At 33.8% G+C, this 17,092-nt stretch overlaps 1 protein-coding gene across 4 annotated transcripts in view; it reads right to left on the reverse strand.

Annotated features, from left to right (window-relative positions):
* Nucleotides 1-2,852: 2,852 nt before the first annotated feature.
* FSTL5 (follistatin like 5) overlaps nucleotides 2,853-17,092 on the reverse strand; it is a 783,576-nt gene continuing 769,336 nt past the window's right edge. For all 4 annotated transcript variants that reach the window (XM_055276294.2, XM_055276292.2, XM_055276293.2 and 1 more), the window contains one exon: nucleotides 2,853-5,390. In XM_055276294.2, coding sequence (XP_055132269.1) covers nucleotides 4,688-5,390 — 703 coding nt within the window. In that variant the 3' untranslated portion in view covers nucleotides 2,853-4,687. The remainder of the gene's footprint in view (nucleotides 5,391-17,092) is intronic.

The following is a 17,092-nucleotide window of genomic DNA, read 5'->3' on the forward strand; positions in this document are numbered from 1 at the left end:
CCAGGTGTAAAATAACACTGTTAGTTTTAATAGAAATACAAAAAGTATCTTGAATAATGAATATTTGAATAATTATTGAATATTTGAATAACTGAGTAATTGTCCACTTAAATAATGTGGACATTTTTCCAATTGAAATATCAATATTCTTTTGACACTGAGGTGATTTTAATTCTTCTTCTAAAAAGGAGGAAAACGTGTATTTAGAGACAGTCTTTCAATAAATTTACAAAACATCAAAACAGAATATGTTTGGTATTTTGGTGTGTTCTTTGTCAATTTCAGCCAAACTTAATTACAGCCCTGAAAACAAGTCCCAAAATAGAGAATTTTATTATTGGTAAACTCTAGTATAAAAGAACAACTGTTAAAACTTTTCCACTTCACCAACTGTAGCTGTAAATTACTGTAAAATAGCTGTGCAGTATCCACTAAATACCACAGAGACAGGTTCATTTTGCTGCTGAATTTTGCTGAAAAGCTAAGTGCTTTTCCATTTACTAACAGGACTATGCAATTTACAAAGGCAAACAAACAAAAAGCTATGCTCATATGGTGAAGATTTAGTCTTCTAGAAAGATGGGAAAATTTACCATGACTTAAGACAGCAGATGAGAATTTCTATAGCATGAATTTCAGAATACATTTCTGCCTCTGAAGTTTCTCAGAAGTAAACGATATTAGACTGTGATTGAAAGAAAAGTAAACATAGATATTTGGCAGGTGCTGCCTTTGTTCTCTTTGCTCATTCATAAAAGAACATGCTAAATGTAGCAAGTGAAACTAGAAGGGACCCTTAAGAGTTCTTAAAATTGCAACATTGGGTTGTACATTTTTATTTCATTTTATTGGTTTCCATAAATAGTGAAAACATCATACAAAGATGTTTTCCTGAATATCAATATGGTTCTTAATTTTTTCTGTCTTCAAATATTTACACAATATAATAATTTGTCTGATAGTATCAAACATATTGTTTTATCATGTAAATATCTTGATTAGTAAAATTCAACTGAATTAATTTATTTCATAAAATAAAATTCTGTGAATACCTTTTGAGTGGGAATCAGATCACAAATATTTTACGTGCTTCAACTTTACATGGATATAATTAGCCAGAAGGTAGAATGACCCCTAAAAATTACATTATTTGCTATATATTATGACACTTCCCTGGGAGTATATCCATTGCCTTATATTTCCATTTAGTTTGTTCCTTATCCAGATCTTCATTCTGTCGCCCCAATTTAGTTCTCCTTTAAGGCTTTCATATTTCTATCAATGGTGTCATATTTTAGTCTTATCATTTGTGTCCCTTTTATGATCCATATTTATTCAGTTGCCACTTCAGGTATGGTTCCTTAACAAGTCTTATTTTTTAAAATATGCTTTCAATTTAATTGTCGTGCATTAAAGGTCATAAACTCACCTTTTTTCAAAAGTTATCTAAGTAATTCCATTTCCCCCAATTTCCCTATTCTTCAGTTAAATTTTCATTCCACTAAAAAGATCATAAATTTTAAAAATACTGTTTTCACTATCATTTCTCTTTTTGGAAGTTTGTTATTCAGTATCTACAGAAGCAGTGAAAGATTATAGTTAGGTCTCTATTGCCTAAATTAATTCCAAGTTTTTAAACTAGTTTCAATTTTTACCTCTCTCCCTTAAAAACTGTTTATGACCTACTTTCTTGTCTTACCTATATCAACAATTTTAAATTAAATCATTTACTTCTTTCTTTCAGTTTTGCTCAGTGACCTCCCCATATGGTATTTCCATACTTGCTTTCATACCTTTACTCATTCCATGCCTGTCATTGCCATAATTTCATTTTTTTTTTTTTTTTTTGTCTGTTAACAATCTACTCTTTGGGGCCAGGTGCAGTGGCTCATGCCTGCAATCCCAGCACTTTGGGAGGCCGAGGCTGTTGGATCACGAGGTCAAGAGACCGAGACTATCCTGGCCAACATGGTGAAACCCTGTCTCTACGAAAAATTCAAAAATTAGGCATGGTGGCAAGCGCCTATAATCCTAGCTACTCGGGAGGCTGGGGCAGGAGAATCACTTGAACCCGGGAGGTGGAGGTTGCAGTGAGCCGAGATTGCGCCACTGCACTCCAGCCTGTCAACAGAGCGAGACTCTGTCTCAAAAAAAAAGAAAAAACAAAAACAAACGAACAAAAAAAATCTACTCTTTGGGGTTATAGCTTCTTTTTAAAGCAGTTTACTCATCATTTTACCCTAGTTTTTCTTCACTTTCACTTTTTACACACACATTATTGCTAATATGAGTATTTACAGTACACTTCAATCACGGTGTGCATAAGATCATACTGATTCCCTGTATGCTATTTCTTACTCAACCTTTTACCCTGTCTTTGAAGAAATATCTACTTCAGATATAATTGTAACATAAATATTCATCTGATTTTTTAAAGCTCACAAATATCAGTATTTTAACAATCCGAATGTTTTTAAAAAGTGACTCAATAGTTGTATGATTAAGGCTATAAGGTCATGGAAAGAACAGCCTACTCTTTTGAGTATAATTTTGATATTCCAGTCGTATATTTTCATTGAATACACAAGAAAAGAAGGGATTCTATAGAAATAGACATCATGTAAAGAATATATGCCTTGCTGTAAACATTGAATAATCAAAGGATATCCAATTTAGATTTTATATTAAAAGACAAACTAACTTCTCTTTCCTTGATTGATCTCAGTTTACTTTACCTTCACCTGATCTCATCACTTTCAGAATAATGCAGAGCACCACACTATATATGAAGCATTGGGAGAAAGTTTTTAAAAACGGTATGCATAGTAAATCATTGACTGAACTCTCAAGGGTTAAAATGTAAGAGGTTTATTCTCCTTTTATCAAGCAACGTCTACAGACAGAGCATCCACATGGTGTAAGCTACAAAAGAAGGATGTATGCGACAGACTTACATGAAATCATTAAGTCACAGACACTTTATATGGTTCATGTTCACAAGGAAGAAAATTGCTAAAAAGTAAAGCAGATTCAATAAGTAGAAACATAAGCTGATTTTTGTTGCTTATTAAATCTACCTCGCATAATGTTTCTGCTAAGAAGAAATCTACTGTATCACACAGCTCAGGATGCTATATACACATATTACACACTATAAAATTTCAGGTTTCTAAGCAGTTTTACACAATTTAAACTTGAGTAAAATTTGTATATTTAAAAAAGACCTTATTGGATTACCTTAAGTAAATGGAGGTCATTTCAACAGCCCATTAACATTTTTTTGCAACAATAAAAACAAAAATAAGTACAAAGATTTTCAAAACATGTAAGCTATTACTTTAAGCCTGGATAATTATCTGCTTATTTTAATAAACCAGCTCTCTAATTTTAATCTACTTCTGCTGGCCTTCTCGTTTCCTCTTAAAACAAAACAGAAGCAACAATTTTTACTTCTCTACAGTGTCTCAAGTAGGAGGATTAGTTAGGTTTCAAACTACAGCACATAGTGAGAAGGTGCTTGTAGGATTACAAGGAGATGAACAAAAGAAATCATTTGGGGAAATTTTTTAGAATAAAGGTTTTTGATACGTTATATTTAAATAGCAAAAACAATGGAGAACTACATTTTTACTTACCACTGTCAGGCTACCCCTTTATTCCCAACTTATATTACTAATTCTTCTAAGCCACTAATACCGCATCAATTCTCTTGCCAGTTTTCTTTTCCTAGGTGTTAATTTCCCTATATATGGTTTACTCTAGCAGACAAAAGTAATGTTTCTTTTTTAGAACCAAAAGTTCCTGAAGATGAGACATTGGACTATATGAAAAGAAACAATCTATTAATAAATAATCTATTCTGCTAGTAATAAACATCTGTAGGCAGTTGACATCCCAGACAAACTTGCATTAAAAATATAATGCACTCTAGTGATTGAAAGCAAAATGAGTAGATTGCAAATATTTTGACTGTAATTATTTTTCCTCCCTTCCTCCCCACTTTCTATAGCATGCTGCAGATTATACAGTAAATGTCAAGTAGAGTTTGACACCTGTATACAACCTAAGGCCAACTTATGCCTTCAACTGATAGTTCATTGAGGGTTAAACAAAAGACTGAAGGCAGGATTTGGTTCAAGAGATGTTTTTTAACAAGAGATTTATAGTTATGAGGGCATTTAGTATGCAGGTTTTAGTCTTCCTTTTCCTCCTGTGACATTCCCTTCAAGGCACAAAATATTATAAACAGTGGACAGGACCGAATATTTTGAATTAAGAATTTTAAGATTCCACAACATCTTTTATTTCTTGTTTAATCATACCAAAATGACAGAGAAAAAAATAAACTACCCTCAAAATGAAATAATGCTTTATGTCATCTGAAATTCCCTGCAGTTTTGGTTTTTTAAATGATTTAAATCCTACTTTATTGTTTAAAGCATAATTTACACATATGATTCTTGTGACTGATGTGATTTCTCATTAAATATTGTGCTGAGTATTTCTAATTAACCAATATAATTAGTTGTGTATGTCTTAGTCAAAAACAATTTATTTTATTTGGGCCAACCAAGTAAATTTTGTTTGACTAGGATATAAACTTGAAAAGTTAAGTTGTAAATTTAAACAATGGATTAAGTGCAATGTATTGTAAAACGCTTCATTCAGTAATTGTATCATAGGGTTTTTAGGCATCTCCAACCCAAATGACTGTATTTCCTTTCTCAACTTCAGTGATCTCACAGTTTAATTTATTGAGTCGTCCATCTAGGATGAAGAGAGAGTCCTTGGAAGGTGTCATCAGGTATTGACCAAACAAGCCACTGTCCTGGATTTGCCTGTTTTTCCGGTTCCAAGGCCATTCTTCTGCCTTGAGTGGTTCCTTGAGACTCTTTATCATCTTGACCTTCCCAGAAGAGAGCTCCACAAAGAGCACATCAGTTTGTGTGCTTGAACTACCGTAGATGTTATATTGGTGGGCTTCAGTAAAGGATGGTTGAAATGCCAGATCAGATATGTGCAGATTTGTGTGAATATCAAAAGCCTCCTGTATTTCTCCTCTGATGGTAATGTACTGAACCCTTACAAGACCTTTCACATCATTAATGCTGACAAGGTAGTGGCCATCTGGAGAGACATATGGAGTGCCCGTCACATCACTATTGAACCCAATGGCTGAGTCAGTTACACCGTCCACCATGACCTGTGGGGAAACTGCTCCGGTGCTGTCAGGTTTGCAGCCAATGAAGTAGTAGCCTCCCAAGTGTGTATATGCCAATGACTGAGGAACACATTTATAGTCCTTCAAGTTAATTGTCTTGATGTATGACATGGTTTCAAGATCAATTTTTTGTAGTGCAGCTTCATCTTTATGAAGAATAAATCCAAACCTGAAAAAAATGAAAATCAGAGTTTAACAGGAATCAATGGAGTTTTTAGCCATAAGAAAAAAAACTAGATACAGGTGGAAAGGTCCATCACAAGCCCAGGCTCTAATTGTCAGGAGAGGCAGCAATTTGTGTTACAATTGTCTAGAAATAATCTGTAGATTGTGCCACTCTCCTTCTTTCTCTAGGTCATTCTTTCATTACATCCAAATCATCATAACTCATGCTGTAGAAACAAAAATAATTAAAAGCATACATCTAGTTAATTGCAGCAACAAATTTTGCTTTTAACATAGTGGAAAGAAGAAGTATACATTATTCTGTAAGTTTCTAGACCATGTGATATTAAATAAGCTTGGTTAACTATTGTCAAACCCAGCAACGGTAAAAGGCTTGAATATATATCGGTTTCACTCATTTCATTTACTTCTTATATTGTTTTTTGGACATTAAATAAATCTGACATTCATCATTATTTAGATAAATTTAAGTATAACATTTTTCAACCTTTGATGTTTATATTGCTATTTTTAATGATACGCCTGCATTTTATTTGTTATCCTATACTGAATAATGAAGAACTTTATTTTTATATTAAAGCCAATTAAACAATTTTTGTTTGTTTTGTTGACCTTAAATTAGTTCAGAGCTTTTCGAAGCATATTTGCTAAATATTGCTTGAGAATTATCAGAGATACCTGTGGCGAGTATAAATATATTTTTAAACTCACCTAGAACACAAGCAACTTTCTAGCAAAAATAAGTTAAGAAAGATACAATGAGATAGAAACTATTAAACAAAATTATATCCAAAGTAGTTATTGGCCAATAGAATTGTAAAGGACTTTTATTTATGTTTGCATTAACAATATTGATTGTCACCTTCTAATAGTTCTAAAAGCTCATAATAAAAATAAGAGAAATATTTTTCCATTCACTGTGTTCATAATACAATGAAATTACTTTATTATGAGTATTAAGATAAAGCAAAACAAAAACTCTAAAGAGAGCCAATTATGTTATCATCACCTGTGTAATTATCTTTATGCTAATTATCACAAATAATTATCACACGTAGTTTTATTTATGTAAAAAAAATGACCATTTCCACACATAGTACAAAATATGGTGCAATCAGAGTAATATCTCTTTAAAATTTTAAATGTAAGCATTTAGCAAGCTCAAAAATATAAATAAACTTACATATTAAATATCATAGAAAAATAAAATATTCTCAAAATCAGTCCTGTTTTGCAATTGCAGAAGAAAGGGGGTGCCTACACACAGATGTTTTATGAAAATAGACATAAAATTGTAATTGCTTCCATTCTTCTTACATTAAATATAGTTGACAAACCATATTATAATTTTAGCTATATTTAAAATTTATGAGACTATTTGCTGTCATTGGAGAGAGTACAAATTCTTCTATATGAATGAAAATTCGCAATGTATAGCTACTCCTTTATAAAGCTTTCTTAAATATTTGTTCAACAACTACTAAATGCAAGACACTGGGAATATATTGCAGATCAACATAACTCTCCCTGTCTCCAATGAGTCTAGACATTTTGAGTGATAAAAAAGTGAAACAGGGCTAGTGAATAAAGCTTGATTATAGCATTCTGCTATACTATTACCTAATTTTGTAACTATTTCTTGTTCCATGTATTTGAAATGGCATAAAGCAATATATTTGAAAATAATATTTTCAGTGTATTTCTGAATGATGCCCACCACTTGTAGCTTATTTGCTGTTTATCTTTTCTGTGTCCTTAATAAATGTGTTTGTGTCCTTTCAGTAAACCCAGCTCATACCATACCCATTCAGGATAAATTTCAGTCTTGATTATGATGGTATGAAGAAACATTCATACTGTTGATAATTACTTATAAATATTTTCATTAAAATATTAATGCCTTGTGTATAAACATAGTGTAGTTTTAAAATCCTATCTGAATCATAAGGAATAAAAAAGCTTCAAACTGTCAACTGAGTCCCATATTTCTGTGTCTCTGCATCAAAAAATCATAAACATCATAAGTATCACTATGTAATCTCAGATTTGTCTGAAAAAATAATTAACTCCATTTACTATAAACATATAATTTTTTCTACTAATGGACAACCATTAAGGATGTATAGGTGTGTAAATATATTGGTATTATTTGCAAAATTATGAATTATGTTGAAAAATATCTTTCTGTTATAAATTGTACATGAGCTCAGAGGAAAAGCAGTACTAGGCTCACTGAATAAAAGCAATAAGCCAATCAAGCTTTGGCATTTCAGCTCTCCTCTTAACCTTGAGTCTTCTAGTCCCTTTGGGCTAGATTTTCAAATGCTAATGAGGAAGAATGAGACGAGCTCTCTTTACTCCTGAACAATTTTAACTTTGATACTACCGAATGTACTCAAGTTTTCTGTGATACAATCTAGCTACTTTTGGAAGTAATTAAAAATTTAAAAAAAGATGGTCCAGTTAAAAATGCAGAAGATCTTTGTGGGGTGATAAAATTACATCTATTTTGGCATCTGCACCGTATGCTCCTTTAGGGCTGGAGATGTAGCTACATAAGCAGATGCATGAGAATGCCTGCAATTTTTCACCACTGATTTATTGATTAGGAAGTGGTGTCTCTAATTCAAAATTTCCCCAGTACAGATTGATATTCAGAAGTCTCCCACTGTTCATTAGTCTCTGATTAATATTTACGAGGCTCTCAACTTTCGTGCCTGCTTAGTATAATAAAATCCTGCACAGTATTAGGCCTAACATAGTTTGTCTAGTATTTGTCAGAATGTGTACAGAAAGTTGCAGACTGAGAAATAAGAATTAAAATTGACTCTCAAAATTACTGCTTTTTTTAGGAAATTAATGCCAATAGAAAAGCGTGGGCCCTCAGCATAGCATGGTATGGATTGTCAAATTTCGTGAAAAGAGTTATAGTTATTTCTTTTTCCAAATCATTTTCTCTTTCTGAATGTCTAATCAATGTAGTTTATTATAAAGTTCATAAAAAGGCTCAACTTTAATTACTGCTTTCATGATTTAAGCTAAGATCCTGAAATGATACATTTGAAGAGACTTGTTTTGGATAAAGTTAGGGCTTTCATTCCAAGCTAACTTATTTTCATGATCCAGATTTTCAAAATAATAGACCTTACGTAAATGTGACCTTATGTAAAGTCCTTGACTTCCACGAGTTCCAATTCCTTCATCAGCAGGAAGAGGATAAAAGTACTACCTTGCTCTGAGGATGACAGTAAATGTATGTATACTACCAGGCATGCAGTAGATTCTCAATAAATAGAAATTGCCAGTCCTTTACACCGTGAGTAGCATTATTTTCCAATTATTAATCACATAAAACATTTTCTGTGGGATAACAGATTATTATAACCCAAGGATGAGAAAAACAACACAAACTTATTATCAATTTTTCTGTGCAGGTAATATTCTCACAATGTTAAAAATAAATAGTGTTACCCAAGTGTGTCTATAATTTTCCATTAATGTGTATTAGAGAGATCACATTGACAATAAAAATACATGTTTTTATTCTTGCTCTCACTTGTACCAACAGTGTCTATGTCCAGTCCACATATTGGTTTATCACCAAATATCTCACATTGTTAAAAATAAAGACAGCCTAGCTCACTCTACCTCCACCTTCACTAGAGGCACTGCTTCAGTACTTACTGAGAACATGGAGCAGTAGGCTATGGCATACTAGGTGAACCTGAGCTCTGCACAGATGATGGGATTTAAAATAGATCCTCGGCTTACCCAAGAATTTTTGCTAAAAGTCACAGAAAATTTTGTGGCTTACTTTAGGACCTGGATATCAAAGGACGTGGAGAGGCTGCAGTCAGCGTTTATGTCACAGCAATTCAGGAGACTTGTAAGAGAAGTTATTTGGCCGAGGAAGGAAGAGAACAGTATTTAGGGATGCATGGTTGAAAACCACAAAGCCTGATAGAGTCAGTGCTTGAAGGTCTCCATATCCCCCAAAGCCAGGCAGCAATTCTTGCAATTGAGTAATGGATGATTTCCCATGTCCTTTACTCAATCCCTGGTCACACAGTCTCATAAAACAAGGTTCCAGGCATTGTCACCTGAGCACTTGCCATGTTACAATGCTCCTATTCTCTTTTCAAATTAGTCGCCTGAGATGCTACTGAAGAAATCTCATGATTGCAAGCAACTCCCTGTGTAAATTTGTCATGGTCACCACCAAGAGCAATGTCCCCATATGGTCCCAGATACATTAAAGCTCGTAAGTAAAGAACACTGTAAGATTTGCAGAATAACAATTATTCTATCTCCTGGCTTAACATAGCACTGGCTGTCTCCAGAGTCCTTAGAACTTCTCATCTCAACAGTTCTTCTTACTACCGACTTTCAATGTTTAACCACTGAGGCTCAATCTCCATACAAATAGCTGGGAAAGGACCAAATGCTTCCTCCCCATTCCTACATGATCTTCTTCCTCAAACCCCATCATCTACACCGCCTCAGATTTCAAAACAAGGCTTCGCACGTGCATTAATTGTTGCAAATGAAAAGTAGTGAGGAGTGATTGGGTGTGTTTGAGGAATGGGTTACCCAAACACTCTATCCTGTTATAAAAACCAACTGTGCTGCAATTCACATCTAAAACAAAAGCATTTTGAAAGCTGTTCCGATGTCCCAATTATTAAAGTCATACTCTTCGAAAAAAAATTCCAGAACCACAGAATTTGAACAGCCATAGGAATTTGTATTATGGGAATTTTACTTGTGAAGACTTAAATCCAAAACACATGATTAAGTGGTTAGTGTTTTATAAATAAGTGTGGGTCATATTATTAATATCTAGCTTTTCTAATTGGATTATACATGTCATGTTTTCTAACTGAAAGGTAAGAAATGCTGAACATATAAGATGCTACAATCATATTTCTTCCCCTACACATAATTAATAAGTAAACCCACTCAAAATATGCTGTTTCAATGACATCTTCCATTATGTTATAGCTGACACAGTATTTTCATGGACATAAACCATAAATCTGACATGAGCTATCATTCATTTATGAATAAATGAACATAAGGGAATTTATATTTAGTTTTTTCTATTATCCCACACCAACCCTTGTAAGAAAAGATTGAATGCCCTTCCTACTCAAGTACCAGAGGATTCAGTTTTTATCTGAACATCATCACATAAATAGTTCAGTAAAACATACCTGTTTATAAAGGGTGGTCACATTCATGTTTGTGAGAGGGGAAGCAGAGAGAACTAGAATTGCCACATTTAGTAAAGATTTATTACAAGAGCAAGGACAGTTTCTGAATGGTCCTAATGCTTAGATGTGTTTCAGAAATGATAGCACTTTGAAGTTTTCTGTTTCCAAAGCATAGGTTAAAAGATAAAATAAACCACAGGCTGTTCTCCCACCTGAATAAGTACATTATAGAAATTCTAAATTAAACATTTTAGCTATATTACTTCTTCCCTAAATTTCACTTTTAGACTTTTTTCCTTAAAAAACTAGAATGTGCTTCTGAACATAGAAGTCCTTATTTTCTTTCAGTATTCTATTTATTCTGATATGCAGGGAGTCTAATTGTTCTAGGCAAAATCAAAACCTAAATCCATAATTTAATTTTAGTACATTCAAAGTGTCCAATTGCTTAACAGGATTAGTATTGCAGTATAAAGGTCTATTACTTCTAGTGAGTGATTGGGACATATGGCAAAATCAGATTTTTAAATTTTAATTTATTTTTTTTGAGACAGGGTTTCACTCTGTTGCCCAGGCTGGAGTTCAGTGGCCTGATCTTAGGTAACTGCAGCCTCTGACTCCTGGGCTCAAGGGAATCCCTGCCTCAGACTCCTGAGTAGCTGGGACTACAGGTATATACCACATGCCTTGCTAGTTTTCATATTTTTTGTAGAGGTGGGTCTTGCTGTGTTGCCAAGGCTAGCCTTGAACTCCTGGATTCAAAGGATCCTCCCACCTTGGCCTCCCAGTGTGCTGAGATTATAGAAATAAACCACTGTACCCAGCTAAAATCTATGTACATCATATATATTGTAGATTGTATTTCAAATATTAAAGCCCTCTAACTCTTTTTCAGGAGATTAAGAGCTTAGGACACAAAACTGACAACTATGTCTTAAGGTGGCATTTTATAAAATTGGTTGTTCTTCCTAATTTGGGATTGAAAAAATAACCTGAAGATCTGAAAAGAGTAGCTTCCCTAAAGTCACTCATTTTTTAGATTAATGTGCGTTTTATGCAGGAGTTGATAAATGGGTCAGAGGTGGCATAAAAGAAACAGAGTAAGCAATTAGAAGAGCAAGAAAATGTTGATGAAGTACAGAGGTAGAAATAGAAAAGTAAGATGAAACAAAGGGAAAAGCAAGGCCGGGCGCAGTGGCTCACACCTGTAATCCCAGCACATTGGGATGCTGAGGTGGATGGATCACTTGAGGCCAGGCATTCAAAACCAGCCTGGCCAACATGGCAAAAACCTGTCTCTACTAAAAATACAAAAATTAGCCAGGTATGGTGGTGTGCACCTGTAGTCCCAGCTACTTGGGAGGCTGCAGTGGGAGAATTACTTGAACCCAGGAGGCAGAGGTTGCAGTGAGTGAAGATCAAGCCACTGCACTCCAGCCTGGGCAAAAGAGTGAGAATCTGTCTCAAAAAAAGAAAAGGAAAAGCAGTTTTAAAATCTTAATTAATCAAAAAATATTACCAACGTGTTCATTTTATACATGCAAGAGAGAAATAGTAACTGAAAAAAAATTTTATGAAGAAACAGGTTTTGCATGAGTTGGATTCTAAATACCATATGACCAAATTCAATAGTTATTCACAATCTACTATGTATGTACACTGTGAAAAACACTATGAAGGAAATGGAGAGAAAATAAATGGTCTTTATCCTTAAGGTAAACTACAGTCAGGCAGAAGGGTGCTTATATTCCTATGCCCTGACTTTCGAAGGGTGTTTCCGGAACCTCTTCAAAGATGGGAGAAGGGATGGATGTAGCTACATCCGGGCTTCAGCTAGTAAATTACATTTTTGTTATGTTAGGCTTTCATTTGAAGAGAGAGTTTATATTGGTCTAGATGCCAGAAGGAAAGGGCAAATTCTAATTGGAATAGATCAAGAGGGGCACAATAAAGTGACTATTTTCAGAGAAGTGTCAACTGACCACAAGGGATAATGCAGTAATATGAGGAGAGTAACAATGAAGCTGTTACCACTGCTGGTCCCGGAAGAAAGGAGCTATTTGCAAATGTGTGCTTCCTGAGGAGCTGTGAATTCTGATCTGAGGAAACCACTGCTCTCCTATAAATGAGCAGACAAGGAGCCGATGGTGGGGGCTAGTACTCTGGTCCCATTCCTTGCAATCTCCAGTCAGGCCTCTCATTTTCCAAACCAACAAGAAACCATATTAGCGAGAGTTTTGGGATGGAGGGCAAGGTGCAGAGGAGTGGCAAGTGTACCTGGGGATGGAAATGCAAAACAGCAGTCCCAGAGTTCCTTAGCCAAAGAATGTGAAAAACTCAAGTCTAGTGAATGTATAGAGCTACATGGAGTGAGGACGTGACATGTATATTTAATTTCTAATAGGGTTCATTTGACAGCTGATAAAGAAAAATTGTATCAACTTTGCAAGTGGGGAACATAAATTGTTCTAACTTTTGTTTTTACCTGAAATGAATATTTAGGTAACATTTTCTTACTTCTGGTAAAATTTTAGAAAATACTTCTTAACATTTAATTATAGGTAAAGTACCCTTTTTTTTTTTTTTTGAGACAGAGTCTCACTCTGTCGCCCAGGCTGGAGTGCAGTGGCGCAATCTCTGCTCACTGCAACCTCCACCTTCTGGGTTCAAGTGATTCTCCTGCCTCAGCCTCCCAAGTAGCTGAGATCACAGACGCGTGCCACCGTGCCCAGCTAATTTTTTGCATTTTTAATAGAGATGGGGTTTCACCATGTTAGCCAGGATGGTCTGTATCCCCTGGCCTGGTGATTTGCATGCCTCAGCCTCCCAAAGTGCAGGGATTACATGCGTGAGCCACCACACCTGGCCAATACACGTAATTTTAATAACCATGTAGTAAAGGTTACACACATGATCAATACTAGTTAATGTATTATTATTTTCCAATTACCCTTTACAATTTCTCCAGACACATTAAAACTGCATGAGTAATTATTGCTTACCAGACCGTGTAATATACATAAAATAGATTGTAATATATGTTTAGAAATTTAGCTGGATTTGCTATTTTTAAAAAAGTTTATATTTTGGTTTGCCTGTTTTGGGGTATGTGCAAATTAGGGAAAATAAAGTCAAAGTTGTGTTTTGCTTTTAGGGTCTTCAAATTGTCTCTAAATAAACATTTGGAAGCATTTTAGCCTTTGACTCCTATGTTTTCCTTGAGCTATTCAATTAATGGTTGCATTTATTTAACTATTATTGATTTAAGAAGAAATAGCCTTTTTGTAGATACCAAATTTTAAATCAAAGACAAGAGATGAATCCTGAAGGGATTTAAATAGCAAACAGATTCTAGAAGCAGGTATTCTAAAAACCTGACAGTGAACAAATTCTCCAGGTCAAGGCCTATCATCGAAATTATATTTCAGAACTAAAAATACAATACTAACCAATATAACAATAAAAGATGAAGATATTTAGCAGATTAGAAATTGCAAACATAGGGGCAAAGAAGATATAATAGAATATAGGTAACACTAGAAAATTAACTGTAAACCTACTGTTAAACTAAATAATTTGAAATGTCAAGGGGCACAAAATAATATAAAATTAATATATTTTATACATACTAACAAAAACTAATCAAGAGAGAGAATTGGAAAAATGACTGATTAATATTAGCAACTAAAAAGGTAAAATATCTATGAACACACAGAAGCAGAAATAAATTTTTCTTTCTATTGCAATTAAAAATGACTGAAATAAATAGAAATCTATCACATTCCTTTAAAATATGCTAAAACTCAATCTATAAATTTAATATACTCTTTCAAAATATTAACATTTTATAATTAGATTGGCTGATTCTAAAATCTAAAATTAAAATGCTAATGCTGTTTAACTTGGTAAACTGACTGTAAATTTTATGGAAACCCTACCATAAAAGACAGCCGATAGGTTTTGAGAAAAAAAACTGTGGGAGATTTTTTCTCCTGTATATTTATATGTATTATACAGGTGCTAGAAGGAAATCAGTGAAGAATTTATTTATTAAGAAAGAGAAAGACCAATGAAATAAATAGACTGTTCAGAAATATACTACATGTATATGGGCTGCAAGTGGAAAGTAATGGACTATTCATAAAATCAGGACAAATACAAAGCTACCTCAAGAGAGAGACAAACAGTTGAACTAATACCTTAAATACTAGATTGTTGTAATAATGGCCTCCAATTAATCCTACCTGCCAGTATCAATGCCCTTGGGTAGTCCTCTCCCACACTGACCCTAGACTTGGCCATGTGACTTGTTTATGCCCACGGGACATCAGCAAACAGGAGGAAGCAGAGACTTGACTAGTTAGGGCTTTCCCTCTTAGAGTACTGCAGTCACTTTCTGAAGAATGTTGTATAGGATCATTGATCATAAAAAAAAAAAAACACTGAGAGAGAAGCCCACCCACCCCAGATATCCTAGCTGAGCTCAGCCATCAACCAATCCAAAAGTGACCAAAGTTACATGAACGCACACGATTGATTAAGTAAAATATGGCAGGCCACACTATAGATTTCTGTGGATGATTATAAAGCAGTAGACTAAATATAAACAGAGCAACAAGAATATTTCTTTAAAATGTAGGATTGAAAGAAAATAAGTAAGACACAGCTGGGTGCAGTGGCTCATGCCTGCAATCCCAGCACTTTGGGAAGCCGAGGAACTCAGATGACCTGAGGTCAGGAGTTCAAGACCAGCCTAGCCAACATGGTGAAACTCCATCTCTACTAAAAATACAAAAAAAAAAAAAAAAAAAAAAATTAGCTGGACGTGGTGGCATGTGCCTGTAATCCCAGCTACTCAGGAAGCAGAGGCAGGAGAATGGCTTGAACCTGGGAGGCAGAGGTTGCAGTGAGCTGAGATCACACCACTGCACTCCAGCCTGGGTGACAGAACAAGACTCTGTCTTAAAAAAAAAAAAAAAAAAAAGAAAAGAAGTAAGATGCAATATGGGATATAGGCCATATTATCATTTATATAAATTAAAACTGTAAAAAAAAAAACACAGCAAACACAAACAAGCCAAAAAGCTATACCTATTTGATAAGAAAAACACAAAGCAAAGGATACTTTAAACATGAGAGTTGTTGACTACACAGTTTGGAGAAGGAAAATTAAAGTGTGGAATAGAAATAAAGACAATTGATAAACTAATAAAAGAAGGATCTTGTCCATATAAATAATTGTGGTATTCTGGGAACTAGGGAGTATAATGAATTAATTCAACTCTCTTTACTCTCTTCTACCCCAAATCAAAAGATCAGTTACTTATCTTGAGGATGGGAGTAGCACTTTACAAGTGTAGAAACTGTGCAGGTGAAAGGCAGGGGATAAAAGGGAGATTTTTCAAAATACGTAACTTCTGTTGTATGCCTTTAACAATGTGAATATCTTACCCATTCAACAAATTTTGTTCTAGGTCAAAAACACAAAGAAAACTATTCGATGATATTTTCCTAAATACAATATAAATTTCCTGATTTTATATAGTCCTTGTACATGTATATATACATGCACATAAAAACCTCTACATACATGCACATACATGCACATACATACTACACTCCATTGTTATAAATTTAAACACTGTAGTGGTGTTTTAACAAGACAGAAAATATTGGTGGAATAGAATAAAGATTTTAGAAGCAAACATACCATATGTATAAAATTAATAATAGAATAAAGGTAGCATTTTATATCAGTAGGGAAATATAGGCTATATATTATAGTGGGTTGAGCTAAACACTGTATAATCTAGAGTATTGAGGCAATTTAATATTAAAACACATGTATATATATTTTTTAACATAAAATGATATCTATATAGATGAAAAAATTGAAGTGAAGAATAAAATTATATACAGTATTTGACGATTGGTATTAATAGTATTATAATGCTATTAGAAACAACATACATATTGAAGAAGAGACTTTTTAAAGCAAGATGAAAGTCATATAAGTTAAAAGCATAAAGCTTGACAAAGGTGACTATATTAAAAATAAACAATGGTTAAGGTAATCTAACAAATGAGAGAAAATATGACAGAAAAGATCAATATTCTGACTATAAAATGAATTATTAATAGTCAAAACAAGAAACTGAAAAGGAAATGCAACAAATGGCTATTACTCATATAAGGGAGGAATTAATGACCTATAAACATCAGAAGATTCACAAGCTTCTAAATAATCAGATGAATGTAAATTAAATTCCTCAAAAGATATCTGTATTTCACCATTTAATTGGCAACAACAATAAAGTGTGTTAAGATCTGAGACTGCTAAGGATGTCAACAAATATAATCTCTCATATAGTACTGGTAGAAACGTAATTGTTTTAGGTTTTCTGGATAACGATTTGGCATTCTTTCATAAAAGTTAAGTTGTGACTCTGCTTTAATAAAGCAATAATGTCCC

This window comes from Symphalangus syndactylus, chromosome 4 (assembly GCF_028878055.3).
Source record: "Symphalangus syndactylus isolate Jambi chromosome 4, NHGRI_mSymSyn1-v2.1_pri, whole genome shotgun sequence".
NCBI lineage: Eukaryota > Metazoa > Chordata > Mammalia > Primates > Hylobatidae > Symphalangus > Symphalangus syndactylus.